The following is a 21,651-nucleotide window of genomic DNA, read 5'->3' as shown; positions in this document are numbered from 1 at the left end:
AAGCGGGACAGTGAAGTGTTCTCCCGTATGTGAGAGGGCGATGAAGAAAAGAGAGCGAGCGGTACCCGTCGAGGGAGTTTACGGAGCAGAGTAAAAGACACAGAAAGACAGAAGCACAATATCAAGTACATTTAGGTTTTTTCTTTGTAAATAACCGACGGTGTCAAGAGGAAGCAAAGTCCCCTGGTTTGTCCCCTATACTCTAACGCCAGGCAGGCATTTGGTGTGATCACCATAGCCATATGAGGCCGGAGGGCTTTCCTTTGCTTCCAGCTGTTAGATTGTAAACAAAGTGACGTGGCTGGGGGCAGATGACAGCGCTGACAAGGTGTGTTTCCCGCAGCGAGACGCTACAATACTAATTGTGGGCTTATCATGTTGATTCGGCCACAATATAAAAAAAAAAAAACCTCTCTCTCCAGAGGGGCAGGTCAGACAAAAATGGCAAACGGGCTGTTGCCCGGGCAACATTAGCCCGTACCTGTGCAGGTCCCTTTTCACATGGATAGGACACAAAATATATTTGCACACATCATGTGTCCATATCTTTCTGTTTTGGTGGTCATGCCACAACCGTGCACATGCATGCGCGAGTCATGGTGAGATCTCTGGATTAAGAGGTTGCTTTTTCTTTGCACAGCATAAAAGAAAGGCGAAATGAATGGGCTGTGATTTTAGTTTTTTTAAGCAGAGGTTGAGTTCAATCATTTGTACGGCCCTCGGAGGATGTTGTAAAAAATTTAAATGGCCCTGATGATCTGGTTTTGAGGTCAAAAGCAAACAACCAACAGGACGAACCAGAATCCAACTGAGGATCCATCTCGCTGTTTTTTTTTTTAGATACCGCCTGCTCTACCAACTAAAACTTCCGCTATGTAGAAAATGACCAAATACTGGCCCCTTCTCAGGGTTAGCAGGCATTAGTTTAACCCTTCAATTGTCACCTGCCGGGGGTGGAGGCACCGGAAGAGAGTGACTATATGTGTGAATGTGCTGAGAGGTCGGGCAGCGAGTCAGTTCAAGGCGTGAGGGCAACAATTTGTTTTACTAGGAAATAGATAGATGGACAGAGATAATGATAGATGGAGAGTAGTGAAGGAGTAGTAAGTGGGTATTTAGTGCGTGTGGCAGCGGGTGTGTTATGTGCTGGGCAGGGTTCTGCGGTCCGGAAGGACATGGATCACTTTTCACAGCTGATTCATTCTATGTACACAGCACGCCCACGCCAGAGCGTTAAGCAATTTGCCCCCGTGCCAAAAAGACAAGAGTGTTTTTCATTTGTTTGAAATGCACTTCACTCAAGAAGTCCAACTTGATCCCCGGACTTAGCAGTCTGGCAGAAACGTGTCCACAATGCGAACACAAGACTTCTAAATTTAGCATGCTGGGTTATTTAAGCAGGCTCCACCATGACACAACTGTGTTCCCATTATGGTCCAACAGGTTCTCAGCTTTTAGTCAAAATAGATAATCCTAATACTTCCCTTGGATGCTCTGTGGGGTAGTGTGGAGAGAAACTCAAGTTAAATGTAATGAGCACTCAGTGTTCACAACGCGATCTCCCCTGATAGCATGATTATTTGTCTTTCACACACTTAATCATCTAATAAAACACGTAATCTGTAACATTTCTGAAAATAAACATTTCCATAGCTCCCCGGGCAGTTCAATGTCTCGTCAAAACATTTCAAAGACAGCCGTGACATTAGACTTTCCTCTAAAGATCTTTCCTTAAGGGATGTTCTTACTTCCACCCCGCTGTATCACACTTTTCATTCCCTTGGGCAAGCCTTGCTTTCCCAAGAAATGAAAGAAGCAAAAACTAGGTACAGAAGAAGAAGAGACACAACGATTCAGCTAAATTTAGGGGAGGAGAAGTGTAATCTTGTTTGACAGACAGAGGGATTACCTGAGGTACATCTGGGAGTCACTGGACAGAATGGATCTGATCTTCATCAGGACGTTCAAGCTGCACCATGTGTTGGCCACCTTATCCTGTACACACACAAACAAACAATCTTTTTTTAAATGAAACACATTCCTTGATGCCTGTGTAAATAGATGCCTGTGTAAATAACTCATTCAGAGTTCTATTTTGAAGAGCAAATAGGTGACATAAGTAATAATTTCCCAACTGAAAGTGCAATAAAAATACCCCAGGGCATTCCAGAGGGGCATAAGTGCGTAACCCTCCTCCATAAATTGACCCCCCTGTCAGAAAAAGCATGGGATTTATTTGTAAACTTGGGCACACAGGTGAAATGTCAAACCAAAGTAGTTTTTGCATAACCAGCAGATACAGACCAACAACAGACAACTAATGAAACATACATACAAGCAATCTATTTTTAAATTTAAACACTTTTTTTTTTTGGAAATGTATACCACAAATTCACAGATCTAACACCTCAATTTGTAACATACATATTTATTTTAAATGATATGAAACAAAAAGCAGAACAGAATCACATGTGGAGAGGGTGATATTTTTTTAAGACTAAAATTATAAATACATTTTCCAAATAGTCGCTGATAAATGTTATGTCTATGAACAAATTCATTAATAAACTAACCATTGAAGCTCCAAATAAAAATGTCATTGCTTTTTCTCTCATGTCGTATGTATCAATCAATGTTGTGTTGTTTTTGTAGATAACTTGTAAAATGATATCTAAATAATATGGAAGCTATGTTACAGCCCTAATACCAGGCTAAAAGTATTTGTGGTTTATACGACATGAGCAGGGCGTTGTTGTGAGATTCAGTCGATTTAAGTGCTTAAGCAGTTGTGCGGGGATCAGATGATATCGAAGCCCGAGCCGCCACTGTGCACTATGATATCACACGTCACAGAGACAGCGTGCCTAGATCATCTTTATGATTCCTTAGCGAGTGGTTTCAGTGTGGCCCAGTCTAGAGAAACTATTTCTGGCCTCCTCTCTCTGCTCTGTGCTACAGCTGCTCGCAGCACAGCTGTGTGGATCTTATATTAATGGCAGCATAGTCAGCAGCATGGGCCGTCCAGCGTTTGTGTTGTCTAAGCCCCTTTCTCCCTTCCTCTTTTCCTCCCGCTCCAAATAACCACTACGGGAAGTTTCCTGGAAGCAGCCGAAAGGCAACATATGAACAGCAGGGGGTTCCATCGGCAAATGAAAGGGGAGCAAGAGCAGCGCGGCACCTTCACCTATAAGCCAGCATGGAATTTCACAGGGAGAAGCATTTGGTGCCATTTTTGTGAGCAGGCAGCAACGTGAGACGCCAGAATGCAGCTCAGTGGGTAAACTTACAACTGCTCCCGCCCAGAAGCTGCCACGACCACCAGTCACCAGCACCCCCTTCCCCGCCACCCTCCTTCTCACCCCTGTCCCCTTGTCCAAAGCTTCTGCTTACGTGCACAATTTCACAATTAGTTCAGGACGACGCGACCCCCACAGCCTCTCATGCTGTCGTCACAGGAGAGGATAGTGTCTCTCACACCCTGTGTATTGTGTTTGTATCATTTCGTTGAACAAATACTGCCACAGCGCACACTGCCATCTGCTCCCCTGTTAAAAATGTTCAATAAACTTCTCACATCCGCGAGACCTTGTGGTGGGTGCCATCTCAGGGACCGGGACAAGGTGAAGGATACGGGGGTTTTAGAAATGACTGACAGGCCTCTGAGTTGTCAGTCACACAGCAAGCACAGAAACAGTTACTTTAGCTCTGCTCCTTCAGTGACAGCTTTCAACGCTGCCAGCTGAAGTCTTTGGAGTACTCTCTGTAAACTATCGCACTATTATTTTAACTTAATATCATAGTGCTGTGCCTCTTTGTCTCTCAGAGGCAATTACTGACTTACCACAGCATACGTGTGCGTGTGTGTGTGTGTGCATGCTATGACACAGCCCATCATACTTATATGATTTCACAAGATAAAGTCGGTAGCAGGCAACAGTTGTCGGATGTGCTCCGATACGGCTTTAAATGTAGCATTTGCCCCACTCGTCAGTTCATACGGCTAGAACATGGCTCTGCTATGAAGTGCTGAAAACACCCAGGCCATAAATTAGTAAGATTTATCTATATCCTGCTACTGTACGTCCCGGACCCCAACACCTCCCAGAGATAGAGTGACACTGATCTCCTGACCTTTCCCCGTTTTATTCCTCTGTTTTCTTTCATCCTACAGGATATCCATTTCCCGCCGGCTAAGCACTGCGGGGTGGAAGGGTGTTCACCATGCTGGGTGTATGGAGCCGTGTGTAGGGCATGACCGGTGTCTGACTTTCATGCACTGGTCACAGCCTTGTGCTTCCATTTATCCCTTAAGGACTATATGAAAAATATTAAGAGAGTGAGGATTTGGGTGAATATCCAATATTATTTATTATGTCTAAGAAGACATTTTCTATAGCCTAAAAATACCAAAATAATATATTTGTACAACAAGCACAGAAAATTCTTGAAATACACCGCCTTTAGAAAAAAGCTAATGAAACAGTTATTGCAACTACATAATGAGTTTACGTAGAGGTAAGAAAAAGACCCCTTACTTGCTCTCCCAGAAACATCAGACTTCTCTCTTCTAAAAAAAGAAATCACCCTCCACATGACTGACCATTCATTTGATGTTTGGGTACGACTTTATAATAAGACTACCCTTATAAAGGATTCAGAAAGGGTTTATAATTAGGTTGTAAACACTTTATTAATCATTAAGAACCATTTATAAACCAGTTCTAACATAGTTTTCATACGTCAACACAGGCTCACTATTTGGCAAGATGACTAAGCCTTATATTGAAAGCTTTTAGATGTGCAGCTCCACTAAATTGGAACAGTCAGCAAAAAGAATGGAAAATTACCAATCTGGTACCACTACATGTTTTTAAAGCTCGGTTGGATGCTACACAATCAGATGCTTTTGGTACCTGTACATGTGGATAGATATGTAAATTGTAATCCCTGTAAATGTTGCTGTATGATGTCCTTTTGTTGTTCTGTTGTTTATGTTTTTATGTCTTCATGTGGAACCTACTGCTGCAGGTCTCCCTTGAAAAAGAGATCATTGATCTCAATGGGATTTCACCTGGATAAATAAAGGTTTTGAATTGAATATTGGCTACCTAGCTTACTTCGTCTTCTTCATCAGCCAGCATCCTTGGTATCTGTTGTTCACCGAGTTGATTCCCCCCCATCCATCTTGATGTTTCTTGGCATCTCTTTATGACAATTTTTACGAGTTACTACCATTTATAATAAGGTTTAGCAGTACAGATAAATGTGGGCTCGCTATTTGGCAAGCNACGAGACGGCGTACAGAGAGGAGGTCGAAACCTGACATTTTGGTGCCAGGATCCACAATCATCTCCTTTGATTTGCTGACGTTGAGATGGAGGTTGTTATCCTGGCACCAAAATGTCAGGTTTCGACCTCCTCTCTGTACGCCGTCTCGTCGCTGGTGATCTGGCCGATGACAGTTGTGTCGTCAGCGAACTTCACGATGGTATTGGAGCTGTGTGTGGCCACGCAGTCATGTGTGAACAGGGAGTAGAGGAGAGGGCTGAGCACGCAGCCTTGAGGGGCTCGGGTGTTGAGGATCATGGTGGAGGATGTGATGTTTCCCACCCGCACTGCCTGGGGTCTGCCCGTCAGGAAGTTCAGGATCCAGTCACAGAGGGCGCTGTTGGGCCCGAGGTCCCTGAGCTTGATGACCAGCTTGGAGGGAACAATGGTATTGAATGCTGAACTGTAATCAATGAACAGCATTCTCACATGTGTGTTCTTCTGGTCCAGGTGTGAGAGGGCAGTGTGGAGAGGGGGGGGTTTATGGCGTCGTCTGTGGACCTGTTTGCTCTGTAGGCAAACTGCAGGGGGTCCAGGAGGCAGGGAGGGAGGAGGTGGTGAAGGTCTTGACTAACCGCTCAAAGCACTTCATGATGATGGAGGTGAGTGCTACTGGGCGGTAGTCGTTGAGGCTGGGGATTTTAGACTTTTTGGGGACAGGAACGATGGTGGAGTGTTTGAAGCATGTGGGGACTACATGTACTACACTACTAAGCCAATACTGATCAACATCCCCCACTCCTGTGACCATGGTTTGTCTGTACGGACTTTCAAAATTATAATATTAATACAAAAAAACTATAAAATAATTGTCGGCGTTATTAATAAAGGCGTTAACGCGATATTAACGAGTTAACTTGCCCAGACCTAGTTTCAAAACTGAATTAAACTGTTCTGAAACGTCGCGCTGTGCGCCTTCAAGAGATGTGTGACGTGTTTGTGTTTTCCTTTCCCCTGCAGGGCTACAAGATGGACGACCTGCTGACCTCCTACATCAGTCAGATGCTGACCACCATGAACCGGCAGCGCCCGGGGCGGGGCCACAGCAAGTGAACTTCTTACTGGCAGGAAGCCGCCGAGCTCGTCCGGCTCCTGCGCCCTATTGGCCAGCACTGCAGCTGGGGGCGGACCTTTGCCCATCAGCTGTGGAGGATGAGCCGCAGTCCTTCTGTCAGCTCGGCAGAGTCCAAGCTCACAGAGGACAGTTCGTCTTCCAGCAGCGAGGACCCCAGGGAGGGCCCCAGCCACTATCACCTGTACAGACCCCCCGAGGAAGAGGAGTCCAGCGAGGACGACTACCTCTGAACGTCCAAACTGTCCGAACACTCCTTAAAAAACATTCTGACGTGTCCTGCCTGGATGTTGGAACCTGTGAGGACTCAGAAATACATCAGCTAACTGTTATTAGAATGTATACATTTATAAACAACAAGTGAGACCGGTGGACTACAGTATCCAGGAAGCGCCGAGTTTAGCAAAAACTCAATCTCACTATTTTTGAACATTAAATCCATCCATATTATGCCTTTGTTAATGAATTGTTGTTTATTATATACAGATTAGGGGTTTCACAACTACCAATATTTACAAGTCGACACGTTTTTCAAAATAGCAGTCGACTAGTCGACTAGTCGTTACGTCATAATAAAGACACACAAAGAGAGGTGTACAACTGTATTTTATATTGGAACTCATACAGTAACATTAAACACTGCATTTTAATTTGTGTTACAAGGCTGAGTAAATAATAAACAGTAACTGGACTCACCAAAATCCACAGCAAAAAACTCTTGTTTACATAAATGCCACGTAAATCCAGTGCGCAACACTTTATTCGCTGTCCTCCACGATAACGTCCACCTTTCCATATTTTTGGTTTGGTTTGAACACCAACGCATCGACATGTGAGGGAAGGAGGCTTGACCGCTTTCGGGTGACAGTGTTGCCTGCCAGGGCAAAAACCCTCTCACTCGGGGTGCTTGTGGCTGGAATAGCCAGGTCGCTCCTTGAAAGCGGGGGAAGCGGTGCACGTTTTCTGCCCACCACTCCAGTGGATTATCCATTTTGGGGATATGCGGTGTCCGCTGGCAGTAATCCCGTAGCTCATCATCCGCATCACTGTTGACCCGTGTTTTCTTGCTGTTCGTTTGCCTCTGTTCAGTGCTGACGCCGGTCCGTTGCTCACTGGTGCTAGCATTACTGCTAGTGCTAGCTGTCGGCAGCGGGTGTTTCATCTTCAGATGGTTGCGCATAGCAGATGCATTTGTATTGTACTTCAGTACAGCTGTACACAACTGACACTTCACTGTGGAGTTGGTTACATCTTCGTTGAAGTACTGCCATACATAAGAATGTCGGACGTGTTTTGGAGCATTTTGCAGCACCTCGTTTACCTCAATTTTTTTCACGACTAGTNCAAACTAACATTAAAAACCGGATTGTTCCCATTTTGTCTTTAATATTATAACATTAGATATTTTAATGAGATATGGACCGCAAAAACAAAAAATGTGCCTGAATATAACGAATTTTAGCAGTGACAATTTAAAGTGTCACTTGGCAATGACAAGTGTTGTGTTTTGGTTTTATTTAACCTTTTACATTAAAAAAAAAAACAAGTAGAATTTTCAAAGTTCTTTTTTTCGGGGTGGGGGGAGGTCCTTTTTTCCAGTTTAGAGCAGTAGCCCCTCAAATGTCTGTGCACGTACCTGCATGTGAACTGATTTAAGTGGGGAGGGTGCGACTTAACTTCCTTCTTAAGGGGAGTCAGGGCATTGCTTCCCCGGAAAATTCTTTTTATTAAATGTTGAAGGTTAAATTGAAATCATCAGTTCTGGTGCACTTTATGGCGCATTCCACTACAGCGCGGAGCTCACTTTAAGGCGTGCCGTGCCTTGCCTGGCACGTTTTTGGTTGCGTTTCCACTTGGCGTAGTTCCGGCTAGCGGGTACTATTTCACAGTTTTTCTCGCCCCATAAAATAGAGGTTCTTTCCGGGCCAACAACCAGGCTGAGTCTGGCTGAGTATGCTAAACTAAAGAGAGAATCGCTGGCAAGGGGACTACAACAAAATGAAATTATTTGACCGTGATTTAATTGTAATACGTTTCAAAATGATGCCGAAGTAACAACATACTGATACCGATTAGTAAAAACCATGAATTAATGCTTTGACATGTCTGCAGACAAGACGGCAGGCAAAAAAAACTTTTAAAATGCGTGTTTTCTAAAAGGAGGTCGGCTAAGCTAACGCAGTGTATGCTCCGACCGTCCACACTCACAACGGCCTATACAGACATAAATAAACCAGCGACTGTATTCACCATGACACCGACAGTCTGTGGTTTGTACTTGTTTAACTTTTGTCAAGCTTCTGAACAGATATGAGGAGCTGTGAGCTTGAGTGCTAACAGCTAACGGCTGATGTTGTTTTTCTGTGGTTCTCATTGAAGATGACATCACGGCTCCGCCTACACCGAGTTACTATAGTTACTGCCCCAGCTACTAAACTGTAATGGAAACGCAGCATAAAGTGAGCCATTCCTAACAAGGCCGAAAGGCCCAGACACCTACCCGACTTTGGGAGTCAGAGGCCGTCAGAGGCAGTCGGGCATTTGCGGCGCCCTACTCAGGTTGGTGGGTCCCGCACCGTCGTTGCTTTACGGCACATTTTCATACCTCCCGCGGCCGATTCAACATGTTCAACATGTTGAATCGGCCAAAGAAAGTCGGCCAAAGACATCACTCTGATTGGCTGTTGCCTCTTTTGAATGACGAATACACACTACCGCTGCGTGCTGGTAAGGACAGTTATTGCCACTCGTCGACTGAAGTCTTTGCGGTGCATTCGTAGGCGGGCGGCGTAGCCAACGCAGGCAACGTAGCGGACATAAACGTCGGGACGCCTTTGGTACGCGTTCTTTGGTCTGTCGCGGCCTTAACGAGGCCTTGCCATACCGAGCGAGGCCCTATAGTGGAAATGCGCCATTAAAGACCAAAATTAAGAGATCTATGGATATATCTCTCAACACCCATATGAAACAGAACTGTAAGCAGATTTCCTTTTTCTTTATGGATATTTTACAAATCACTCCCCTTTTAAACTGTATTCTTGTTTATTAATAACAACTTTTTTTACTGCCATATAGTATTTTATACCTGTTTTTCATTTATTCTCTTGTTTTTTTATAACTATAATGATCATAAAGGTGTGCCTTTACCACACTGAGCTGAGGTTATCAGCCTCTCAGTCTGTCAGGAGAGAGCTCTCTTCCACCTGGTTGTAGAAAAATCTCCTTATATATTCGTTAGCATAGCTAGCTAACCAGATGCTAATTTCCCTGGTACCGCTCTCTCTCTCTCGCTCAAACAAACAAAATGCGCTCATGCTACACACACAGAGCCGAGCTTGAATGACACACAAAGACCCAGAAGTACTTGTACTGTAATGTATCATATTCTAATCGATGGCGTTATTGACTGTATGATCAGTATGACAGATGAACAGATCGCCACTGGGTTTACAACTAAAGACAGCCACGCAAAAACTGCAGCATGTGTATGGCTCCTTATCATGGATATATAATAAGAACCTCCGTGGGCCCCTACTGCAATTTTTGAAGTGCCGGAGCGGCGTTTCGGTGCTCTCCGTCAGCACTACAACACCCCTGTCAGACGAGACATATACCACGTGATGACACGTTAGGCTCGTGTTGTGAACCTGACCTTGGCCAGGAAAAACCGGAACTTGCTTGTTTAATTATTTTGCGGTCTAGATTTCTTTAATTTTTTTTGTTTTTGCTTAGCTCAAGGGCCGTACCAAATGGTCTCGCGGACCGTATACGGCCTGGAAGCCGGAGGTTCCCCACCCCTGATCTAGTGCCACTGAGTGGAAACAAATTGTGTGTTTTATCATTCTGGCAAAATAGAGGTTTATTTTTCAGTTCTCTGAACATTATCAGCAACGTCAAAAAAACTAAACAAAAGAAAGATGTATAATTTGTGTAAGCCTGGAATTATTTCATATTGACAGCAATTCAATTAAATACTCTACATGTCTTCTGTTGAACAATTAGTTTTTCTTGCTGAAGAGACTTTATCTCCCTCTGTGGGTTTTCAGATGTGTTTATGCATGTTTCAACAGTGCTGATGTGATTTAATCTGAACCATTGTTTGTAATGTTTTTCAGTTTTGCCTGCACTCTTCTGGCGGTCTTGCCTTCCTGCGTAAGACTTCTGACGAAGCCCACCTTCTGGCAGTTTAAACTGGCATTGGTGAGTGACATCTAACTGACGTCAAAACGCATGTCCTCAAACTGTTTATTTAATGGTCATATAGAGACTAAAATATTAGTTATTTCATTATTACAAGTTTAAGACTTTCTGCACTTCATCTCCTTTATAATAATTACTACATAACGTTAATTGATACCTCCCTTTATCCATGATTTGTTTTCTTACCTTCACTGCCTTTATTCAAAAGTATGCTTTGCTGTATTATTGTTCATTAACAGCCGTTTTTGAACCAACACCCTCGGATCTTCCCTTTTTAGGCTAATTCCTCTCTGGCGTTCTTCCTCTTCTCCTATCAAGTCCACGAGAAGTCTATCCTCTTAGCTGCTTTGTAAGTACAGAGGTAATATTTCACCACATGCAACAGCACAGCAGCTGTGGTAACAAACAGTAATTGTACTTTTTCTATCTTGTAGCAATACCTCAAATATTCATGAGTATAGATTTAATTTCTGCTCTCAAGGAGCCATTCGCCTGTTACCCCGTTTCAGATCTCAGTTTATGTCCTGCAGATTGTTAATGAGTTGAAGACGTGCGCACTTTGTAAAAATGACATCGCCCTCCTTCTGTTCTCACACAGTTGCAGAGGAAAAATCTATTTAAGTACAGACTTGCTACTGAGGGCTTACTCACCTCTGTCATAATACTCTGCACCACACAGACACAAAAGCAGCCTCTCAGCTTCCATTGTCCTTAATGTGAGTAAAAGCACTGCTTTCATACATGAGCATAAAGATGTGCATGTGTGCGATTCATTAAAATGTACCCACATATGTTTAGAGCTGTGTAGGTACAGAGTGAAGTGGCATAGATTTGACTTGAGCTAGGGATTTGGTTCCATGATCTGGCCTCATCTATTAATCTAGATTAGGGTAGATTGTTTCTTTATTAACTATTGAGTTATATCTCCCACCTGTCCCCCTGAATCAATCAGTAATGCATGTCCAGGGATTAGGAAAGAATGGCAGGCAGCAGCTCAGGGCGTTGTTTGCGCAGGATCAATTATTGGGCTGTAACAGGATCGCCAAAGAGCACTGGCTGTAATTATGGGCTCAGGGGCCGAAGGAAAGTGCCCCCCTCGGAGCACAGTGTTCAGCTAGCACTGGCTCACAATGACGCAGGCAACCAGGTTCAACACACAACAGGCCTTTGCTACACAGACACATATATATGTGCCCAGAAGAGATAACTTCAACTTCTTTGCAACTCATTTTAGGTATTTCATGTTGAAATGTTATATAAGTAATTAAGTTGTATTTTTGTATACACATACATGCCAGTGCAGATTCAGTAAAAAGCATTTATAGATAAACATAATTGTGCTACAACCAACACTTTACTGCCTTGTGACTGTGAATAATGGATTAATGTGGATGTCAGTTGCTTTAATATAATACACGAATGACATCGGTTCACATCCAGCTGCGACCTAACATGGCCTAATTTCCTGTCGAACTGTAACATGATATTAAATGGTGCTTACTGCAGAGTGTGTTCAACAGGGAGTTTATGCAACCGTTATCTGTTCTAGGCCTGCCTGCCTCCTGCTGGATGACCTCCCCTTGATGGCTATTTGGTTCCTGCATGCCTCTACATTCAGGTAAGACTGTGTGGAGAAAAGCCTCCTTTCAAAGCACAACAGATGGTCTACACACGATAGGTAGTAGATGGATTCAAGCTAATTATTGTCTATTCTTTAAATCAGAGGTCATTTATGGAGCTTTTAAACCTTGCATAAGCTAAAAGAATGAACATTTAATATGTTGTGCTTTTGCATTGGACCTTTACAAACCTAATTAGTGTTAAACTTTATTTCAAGCCATTAATAAAGATGTTTTATATGATGTATATGTTGTTGTTATTTTTATAATCAATAAAGAAGCCATTGCTAGCTAGATTAGCATCACCAGGTTAGCAAAGGGAAACGGTTTTCCTGAATCTGTCCAAAGGTACCTATCACCTTTTAGAGTTAGCTAAATACCAGGGGCCGTATTCACAAAGGATCTTAGGGCTAAAAGTAGCTCCTAACTGGCGAATTTAGGAGAAACTCCTAAACATAATGGGCGTGTCAGTCTTAAATTTAGGACTCCTAATTTTATTCACTAAGAGCAATTCACAAAGTATTTTAGGCCTAAAAGTAGCACCTAAGTTTAGGAGAGCTTAAAAGTCCTCGAGAGGACTCCTAACTCAGTAAGACCTATTCACAAAGAATCTGAAAATGACTGCGAGACGAAATGTTTTGGAGACAATGGAAGACTGTGAATTGATCAAGAGATATAGGCTAAATCGTGAGGGTATCAAACTTGTTGTGAAATTAGTGCGGGATGCAATAACATCCCCGACTAACAGGAATAACCCGATTAGTCCGGAAATAAAATGTTTGGCAACACTACGATATTTAGCAACAGGGAAAATGCAACTTTGCAATGCCGACGATTTAGGAATATCGCAACCATCAGTCAGCCGTGCCATAAACCAAACCATCAGCGCGCTCTCTAGACCACATATCATCCAACAGTTTATCCGGTTTCCTTTGGACAATCAACAACTGCACAGGATCAAAGCCAACTTCATGGCAATTGCAGGTATGCCCGGTGCGGTCGGTGCTATTGACGGGACGCACATAAAAATAATTGCGCCATCAAAAGATGAGGACGTGTTCGTCAATAGAAAGAAAGTACATTCCATCAACACGCAGACTGTTTTCATTCATCATGATAGGGGGACTTGAACGGCGGTATGGGCTGTTATTGAAAGTGTTTAAGTGCTGGAAATATGCTCATTGGATAATAGTTTGCAGGGTGCTTTTAATTGCCTCCTTGATTTAATGCAATTTACGTATTTTTATTGTTTGCTCTCTCTCTTTAACGTGCATATACAACGTCATTATCGTGGTCTGCACAAACTTGTCATCATGCGTGTATTCTGCTAACTGCACTGTCCATAACTATTTGATAGGAATACATTTCTAGCCTAGGCTATTTCCTTGTTTTTCGGTGATTTAGTGGGCTCGTTTGTGGGATGTTGCGGATGAGTTTCACCGAGACCGCCTGCACTGAACAACCAATCACCGTACTGACCGCTTCTAAACTCATGCACGAGAATCGACGTAATCCATAGCAACGGCGCGTCACTCTTAGTTCACTCTTAGTGATTTATCCTTAGTATGAGTAGGTCTCAGCGGCTTTGTGAATAACTTTTAAGAAGAAACTCCTACGTAAAATGTTTTAGCGCGAGTTTGGAGCACTCCTAGCGGTAAGATAAAATGCTTAGTGAATACGGCCCCTGGTCATTATATGGTGTTTGATTATGTGAAGATACAAATATTTAAGAAGAAAAGTACTGTCAAAAGAATTTGTTTTATTGGAGCTTGCACAACTTTTTTAGCTAATGTTTGCTAAATTAAGCTACATATTGCTTTATAATTGACACCACTGAGTAAGGTCAGTAATTCTATAAATCTTTAAATGTGCCAATGTTACATTAACTTTTTTTCTAATTGACTCTTATTCAATACTGTTCAGCAAAACTGTAATGTTTACGGATGGAGTCTTACATCTCTCTTTATTTCTCACTAGTGTCAAATATCAAATGAAGAACACCGTAGAAATAAGCTTGAAAAGTGATATTGATCTACTGTGTGGGTTGAGATGAGGACCGTGAATGGAAAAGCCAAGTTGTGCTGCAAACGCTCTGTCTAACTTTCACCAGCTGTTGTTAAATTCTTCCGGCAGCACTAATTGTTGTGTGTGTGGTTTAGTATAAGGATATCTGGGGATTACACGGCATAGTCTGCATGCCTGCCTTCTAAGTGTGCGTTGTGTAGGGACAGGAGGTCATTCTGTCTCTGCTACTCAGTACAGTCTGACTGGGACTTTCACATTATCCACATCCTCTACAGACTCCATTTAAAGAAATACAGCTTTTGTTGGCGTAATTGGCTTAATGGATGTTCAGCTATAGCAATTGTAAGAGGAAATAAAGCAGCTTGTCTCAATAAATTGACCAAGTATGTATTTCCAAATTGTTAAACATTTATCTGATGAATTGTGCCATTTTTTTTGTCGTATTAAAAACCAGAATGAGCAGTTTGTTTTCAGTGAATGAGTTTTAATAAAGCCAGGGTGATGTGCGATGTACTATAAGACAACTGTTGTTCTTGTCCGTGCCCTTCTGCTAAACTAAGATAAGCTTTGCACGAATGTCAGAGCCATCTCATCCCAGGGGACTGACTGTTTGTGCAGGCCTGCTGGAAAAAAGCTATGTGGTTTACTCTTGCCCTTTTCGAAGCAAACATGATACTGAACATAGTGATGTACTGCTGGAAGTAAAGAAATTACTTGAATATACCATTGTAGAAGTGTATATCAAAGCTTCACTTTGCAGAGTCATTGTACATAACTCCAGACGTTCTAAACTTGAAATGCACAATTTTCCCTCTGTGCAGCATGCTGCCTCTGTTTCTGAAGGACGGTCTGCTGGTGCCCTTTGTTGTGACCTCGCTGGGCTTCCTGTACTTCAGCATCTATCTGCTGTCTGCACTGGAGCGCTGCTCAGAGGAAGAGCTGAGACTGGGAGCCTACCACAAGCTGCTGTTCTGCCTACCCAAACTGGACCTAGCATGGATTGTAAGATGGAAGGTCAGTATGGGGCAAACCCCACCCCCCCGTGTAATAACAAACACTGCATCATCATCACTGATTCTGTTCAATTTAAATGCAAAACATGCAATGTTGCAACAACATAGGGGTCTCTCAATAAAAACGAAAGCAAACCAAAACCAAATTTTATATAACGGTTGATTTAGTCATTCTTAGACATTTTAATGTGGAACAATTAAATATCTTGAACAATCTGAGTAGCATTGCTTCGTTTAAAAATGTAGAAGGTATATTTAGTAGGGAAAAATAAGTTATTACACCATTTTCCCCAATGGTGTGTCCCCAGTCATGCTTAAGTTAACAAAATATTGTACTTTCAGGGGACAAAGTAAGTGTACATTTATTTTCCCGGTTTGTAACAGGTAAATGTTGTAGGTCAAGCTACAGAGGTGGCAATCTAGTGTCCCAGAGATTTGTACAGGAGGAGGTAACAACTGTCATGGTGGTTGTGGCAGTTCTAATTAACTGCCAATACAATCAATGACATGCAAATGACTTAATACCACATCAAACTGATTGCGCACCAGTTTGTAAAATGTGGTTATTGCATCTTCATGATGGACATCTTGTGCAATTAGTTTGTTGAAACATTAGACAATCCCAGTTTAAAGTTGGTATGACCACAGATCAGTTGGTATGAGTTTCTCTCGACTAGTGTCTATGTTGAATGTGCCACTAGGAGTCACCAGAATCACAAATGTTCTGATCCTACATACAGGGGCTTTAAGTTTAAAAGGTTTTTATTCTGACCAAGATCATTCTCAATAAACAATACAAAAGTTAAGATACTGCTGCTTGATTAAGTTTATAGTTCATATTTGCGCTTGTGCACGGGGGAGAGGATTCACAGCTGATGCATTTGTAATTAGAAGGGGCTGATTTCAGGGTCCCAGGTTGCCCGTACTTTGAAAGCAGCACTAGATCTAAATTGCAGCCGTGTGAGAAGATATACCCAACTGTATAAATAAAGATCATGTGCCGCTGTAAGTTGTGTAAGCTGTCCAGGGATGAAAGCCACTGACAGCCCCAGGAATTATTTATCACTTATTTAAGTTTCCACAGCGTCTGAAGTGGTTGCACCGCCAGCCCCTTAGCGACAGGGGCTCCGGTAGGGTGTCAGAGATTAAGAGAAGGTGTCTTTTTATAGCGCGTGTCATTAACACAGGTTTGCCTAGATATATTTATTTACACAAGCAGCATAAATAGCAAGCCCAGATGATGGGCGATAAGGTTTCATAGGTTTAGGGTGGCGGGGAGAGGTGTGGGCATGGGGTGTTTCCTCCATTTTAGTCACCGACTTATCTCTGGCTCATAAAGCTCAAATAGACACATGAACGATCTCAGGCTCAGTTCTGTTTGCAACTCTGTTACAAGGAAAAAGTAGGCCTTAATTTAAATTGGCTATTCTGCAGAGTGATACTAAATCAGAGGTTGGTGTATAAAATAAAGTGACACTTAATATCAAGGGAAAAGCTAACCGTATTCTCTTACCCTGATATTGGAATATCAATTTAGTTAATACACAAAAAGGGGCATCGGGGTCTCCAGTGCATATACACTTCCTCTTATCATGTGACAGAGGTGCCATATTAAGGTTACATGATGGAAGCTAAACCAGCTCCAAGATATCTGAGCAATGACAGTTATATGTGGTTGAAAGATTTAAGAAAAGCCAATGAGTAGACCTGAATTTGAGATCATTTTGTCAAAATAATGTTTCTAAAAAAGCTCTTGACCAGTTATTTTGGCCTAACTTTGTGAAGTTCTTTAGTCCTTTCATTTTGTAGTCATCATACTTTATGATCCTGTGTCCTTGTCCTCATGTGAATCGGTTGATAACCACGCTGTTTCTCTGTCTGTGTTACAGTTCTACGTCAGCGTCTCCGTGATGGCCGGTCTGAGCATTGCTGCTGTAGCTCTGGCTCCTCCACCACATCTACCTGACTTGTTTCCTGTGCTGGTGTCTATCACTTCTTTTAGTCACTTCTTGGGAATATTTATATATTTCAACATTGTCCAGTTCAGCGAGCCGCCCAGCAGAAAGAGCCAGAAGAAGAACAACTGAATGATGCCTAAGGCAGTGATGTACATGGCAACATATCGTTTAGCAAACTGCTGCTAAATGCTTCAGGGAAGCCAGTGTTACATTAAGAGGCATTTAAACGTGCCATAATGTCCCCTGTGGAAGAAGCATTAATGTAGAGCTGCAATTATCGGTCTATAAGAAACATTATTGATACCTATTTTGATGATCAATTAAGTCATTTTTTAGCAAAAATGCAAAACATTTGATATTTCCAGCCAGACAAATGAGAGTGGTTTTTCAGTTCCTCTTGTATTATAGTAAATTGAATATCTATGGGGTTTGATGCTATTGCTCAGACACAAATGAGATTTGATGGCATCACCTTTAGCTCTAAGACATTGTGACAGCTTTCTGAACTTTTGTAGACCAAATATTGTATTGAGTAGATAATCTGCAAACAAATTGTGAAGGAAATAATCATTTGTTGTAGCCAGAAACAAAGGGTACTGAATAGGATTTTGCAGACTTCAAAATCACTATGCTACAAAATCAGAGGACCTGTGATATCAGTACAAAGTAGACGGTAGTGATATTTTTCCAGTTTGGACCAAATTAATTCAAGAAATGATTCCCCCTTGTGCGGACCTCTTGCATATTTTTTTGTATTGGACTAAACACTATTGCTAGCTAATCAATCAAGTACCAATAGACATGCCGTGTGCAGCCCATTTGACTCCAGCGAGCTCTGTGCCTGGATGCTTAAGCTACGGGGATGGCCACAATACCAGGAACAACTGTTGTAATGTTCAGTAATTGTAAAGACCAACATGGGGAAAGGTGTTTAATTTTCCAGTAACTCTTTAAGCCATGGTGTTGCTAGCCTTAATGATATTGTAAGGTGTTTCTCTTATTTTGTCTACCCTCAGTTCCTCCTCTGGGTATTGTGATTTAAACACATTCCTGGCGCGACTGGACTCCGGTCTAGCAGGAAGTGTTAAACATTATTCATGTGAACTTTTTCTTTACGGTTTTTCTATTGTATATTTTCATCTATCATTGAAGTACTTTTGTACAAACTTCGTTTTTGTGAAAATAAATAACATTTCTCAATGACCTAAAGTGAACATCCGTTTTATTGCCCCATTGTTAAAATGATTTAATTTTTGAGCAGCTTCACATAAACTGTCTACATTTACCAAGTAGTCCGCTAAATCACCCCTAACAGTCTGGCAGAGACAGAGCCAATAATTGGACAGAAATTATATCTTTCAAAGCTTTTACTCAACATCATTAAATATTCATTACAAGTCCAAGATACTTCAAGGGTCCTGCACCAAAGACCTGTTCATTTAAAACAAAGCCAGTGACGGGAGAGGCCTTAAAAAGAGATGATGGAAGGTGACATATCTGAACATAATGCCATAAAGTTGAAATACCACAGAAAGAAAGGTACAAGCAATTTCTTTCTCCAATCTCTGAGCTAGTTAATGACAGGCATAAAAAAATCCATTACAACTATAAATGTTATCAGGTCAGTGAGGGTTGCCCGTGCATCTGAGGCTCTAGGCTGGCTGCCAATATGAGCCGCTGGGACAAATAGGAGCCCAAGATCTGAGTTAACTGTTACTACAACGGGACAGGGACACAGGGGGCCAATTAGAGGAGGGGGAAAGGCGCCGGTCTGCCATTTATTACACATGTTTTTATAAAGGTATGCCAATACATTTGGAAGCTGCAAGGGAAAATGAGAATTCATCGTCCCACATTCTGAAATGCAAAATATGGAAAGATTAAATAGTTCAATTATATATTTCTGGGGAATTGGAAATCTGATTTGAGTAAACTGAACTCTAAATTATTTGGTTTTACGATTATGAAGATTTGAAATTATTTTAATGTAAATATATATGGGTATCAATTGATTGGATAAAAATGACACTTTAGTTAAAAACCTTTAGGCAATTTGAAACTTCTTTATGACATTTGGTATAGACTTTATACAATTATGAAAATATAATTGGCAAATGGAATAAGCATGTATAGTGTTATAATATATTATACATCAATTAAGGAAAACCTATATAATAAGACCAACAAAGGGAATACACTATAGTATGTGACAAACTCCTAGTCACATCAAAGAAAAATAATAAACCTTCACAATATTATACACAATAAAGAACTTTGTCCGGTTGCACTAACACTGATTTGGTGATTTGACGGTTTAGGTTTGTAATTGGAAACTCAGATATATAAAATAATCTGATCAACATATCAAGTATTGGAAGAAAATTCCCAAAGTGAAATTAAGGCTTGTGTCACCCCCTCTCTCTGCCTAGTTTTACAGGATGCATCGCCCCCGTTTCTTTGGCTCTTATCCCTCAGACTTGAGGCAGGCACAGGAAGTAGATACTGTACCCTATTGGCTACATGGAGGACGAAGAAAATCTCCCAAAGAGACCCCAGATAATTAATATTTTTACTAGAAGGAATAAGAAGAGGTAACAGTTTTGGATCCCAATCTATTGCGAAAACTGCTGGCATAGTTAAGAGATTGTTTTGATGTATCTGGTGGTAAGGGGGCCGTTAAAAGCACCACAGATCCTTCTATGAATCTCCAAAGGGGCCAGTATCCAAACATTAGTTTTGTTTATGAGCGTGCTGGCTTTGTCCTTCACGTGGCCTCTAAGGGTGATAAAGTGAGAGTTACACGATCCACCTTAGGCAGAAATAGGAAATGTTGCTGTGAACACCAGCTGTTGCTTAGGTCGACTCGGGCAGTGAGAGGCCTCGGCCTTCCCAGGCACTGCCAAATAAAGAGGCTACTGTGTTGTGCAAGACTGTTTGCCCCCCCACATTTACTTTTCAAAGGTGTTAAACTCCACAGTTGGGGAGGATCGCATAGTTTCAGCCATAAAGGGGATAAGCGTTGCCATCTGAAAGAACATTATTTGCACAGCGTTGCAGCATTGTGGTTAATGTAGAGTCAACATTTGTCAGCTGCCAGGCAGAGTAGACCGGGTCTAACATGTCAGAGGATTCGCTCGCAGCGTTTCAGACACTTCTCCCGCACATGAATGACGGATTCCAAGACATCTCAGCCTCTCAACTGACAGCACAGATTCCACATTTATTTCCTACCTTATCTCCGCGGGATCATACGCACAAGAGGTGAGGAGCAATTCTATTAGCTGTCAACAGCTGAGGTGCCTCGCTAACAAAAACCTGGGGAATATGGGAGAGGAAAACATGATTGTAACCCCACTGGCACCCAGTGATATTACATACAGTGCCATCACTGTCAGGACTGAATGTTCATAAAGAAGAGAGTTCACACCAGGCATGTTTTCCATAAACCAAAATGCATGGAAATGAATTTCTGCCAGTGTTGATAATAAATTCAATAATTCAATAATTCAAAATTAACAATAGCCCATCATGGACTTCAGAAATATATAGAAGCCACATATATTCAGAAAACCCCAAAAAATATATAATATATTTTAAAAAGTGTGTAGTTAAAAATATTAATGTCAATTATTTAAGTGATAATTAAGGCAACAGAAGTGTCAAGTGAGTGCAAACAAAAATGCAAAGCCAAAAGATTTGAACACATTTGAGCAAGAAGTAATTTAATGGAAAGTCAACTTCAATCTTTAAATCTCATCCTTTAATAATTCTAATACATTTTTCATTCAACCTTCAACTACATTTTGTTATAAAGAAATATATATTTGCTTGCTATGTTAATATTTCAAAGAAACATGGAAGTAGATTTGTTGCACACCAAGATAAAATGCAATCACTAAATCAGAAATCACGCCTGAAAAGATTGCAAACTCTGCAGCCCACGGTGTCGATCGAAGACCAGCGGCTTCTCTTGGACCAAAACAGTCTAATATACAACTCCCCCCTTTAATTGCAACCGTGTGTTCAATCAGAAAGCATAAAACTCCCGGTGGGTAGGTGGCATCTGTCCGTGAGGCCAGCTAGGATTGATGTGCCAGAGTCTGGGAGCCGCCTGGGCCGGGGGCCCGCCACCTGCGACACGGCCCCATCACTTTTATGACATCTTAAGGAATTATCTTTTTAATACAGCCCATTACTGCTGACATACAAATCTTCCCCATCGTGGCCCCCATCTATGGCCTGATCAATTTTTACACTGCTGAGCCGTCCCCTTTCTCCTCATTTTGTCATCTCAAAATTCATATAATATAGGATTTTCTTATGATAAAACTGCAATAAAAATATGTTGCCACCCTGAAGATGTGCACAAGTCAGTACGTGGCTGTTACTAAAAAGCTTTGGAGAAAATAAAATGTGTTTCTGCGGTAAGCAGAACT

General features: G+C 41.8%; 1 protein-coding gene across 1 annotated transcript; it reads left to right on the top strand.

The window, feature by feature from the left end:
* Positions 1-10,510: 10,510 nt before the first annotated feature.
* Positions 10,511-18,419, top strand: LOC104962119 (dolichyl pyrophosphate Man9GlcNAc2 alpha-1,3-glucosyltransferase-like). The gene is made up of 5 exons (XM_010790516.1): positions 10,511-10,600; positions 10,879-10,949; positions 12,150-12,218; positions 15,066-15,258; positions 17,147-18,419. Exons 3-5 carry the CDS (start codon positions 12,184-12,186, stop codon positions 17,342-17,344), a joined length of 426 nt encoding a protein of 141 aa, XP_010788818.1. The 5' UTR covers positions 10,511-10,600; positions 10,879-10,949; positions 12,150-12,183; the 3' UTR covers positions 17,345-18,419.
* The last annotated feature ends 3,232 nt before the right edge of the window (positions 18,420-21,651 follow it).

The sequence above is a fragment of the Notothenia coriiceps genome, unplaced genomic scaffold (genome assembly GCF_000735185.1).
Source record: "Notothenia coriiceps isolate Sejong01 unplaced genomic scaffold, NC01 NC01_scaffold00034377, whole genome shotgun sequence".
Taxonomy (NCBI): Eukaryota; Metazoa; Chordata; class Actinopteri; order Perciformes; family Nototheniidae; genus Notothenia; species Notothenia coriiceps.
This window is presented reverse-complemented; position numbering and strand designations above follow the sequence as displayed.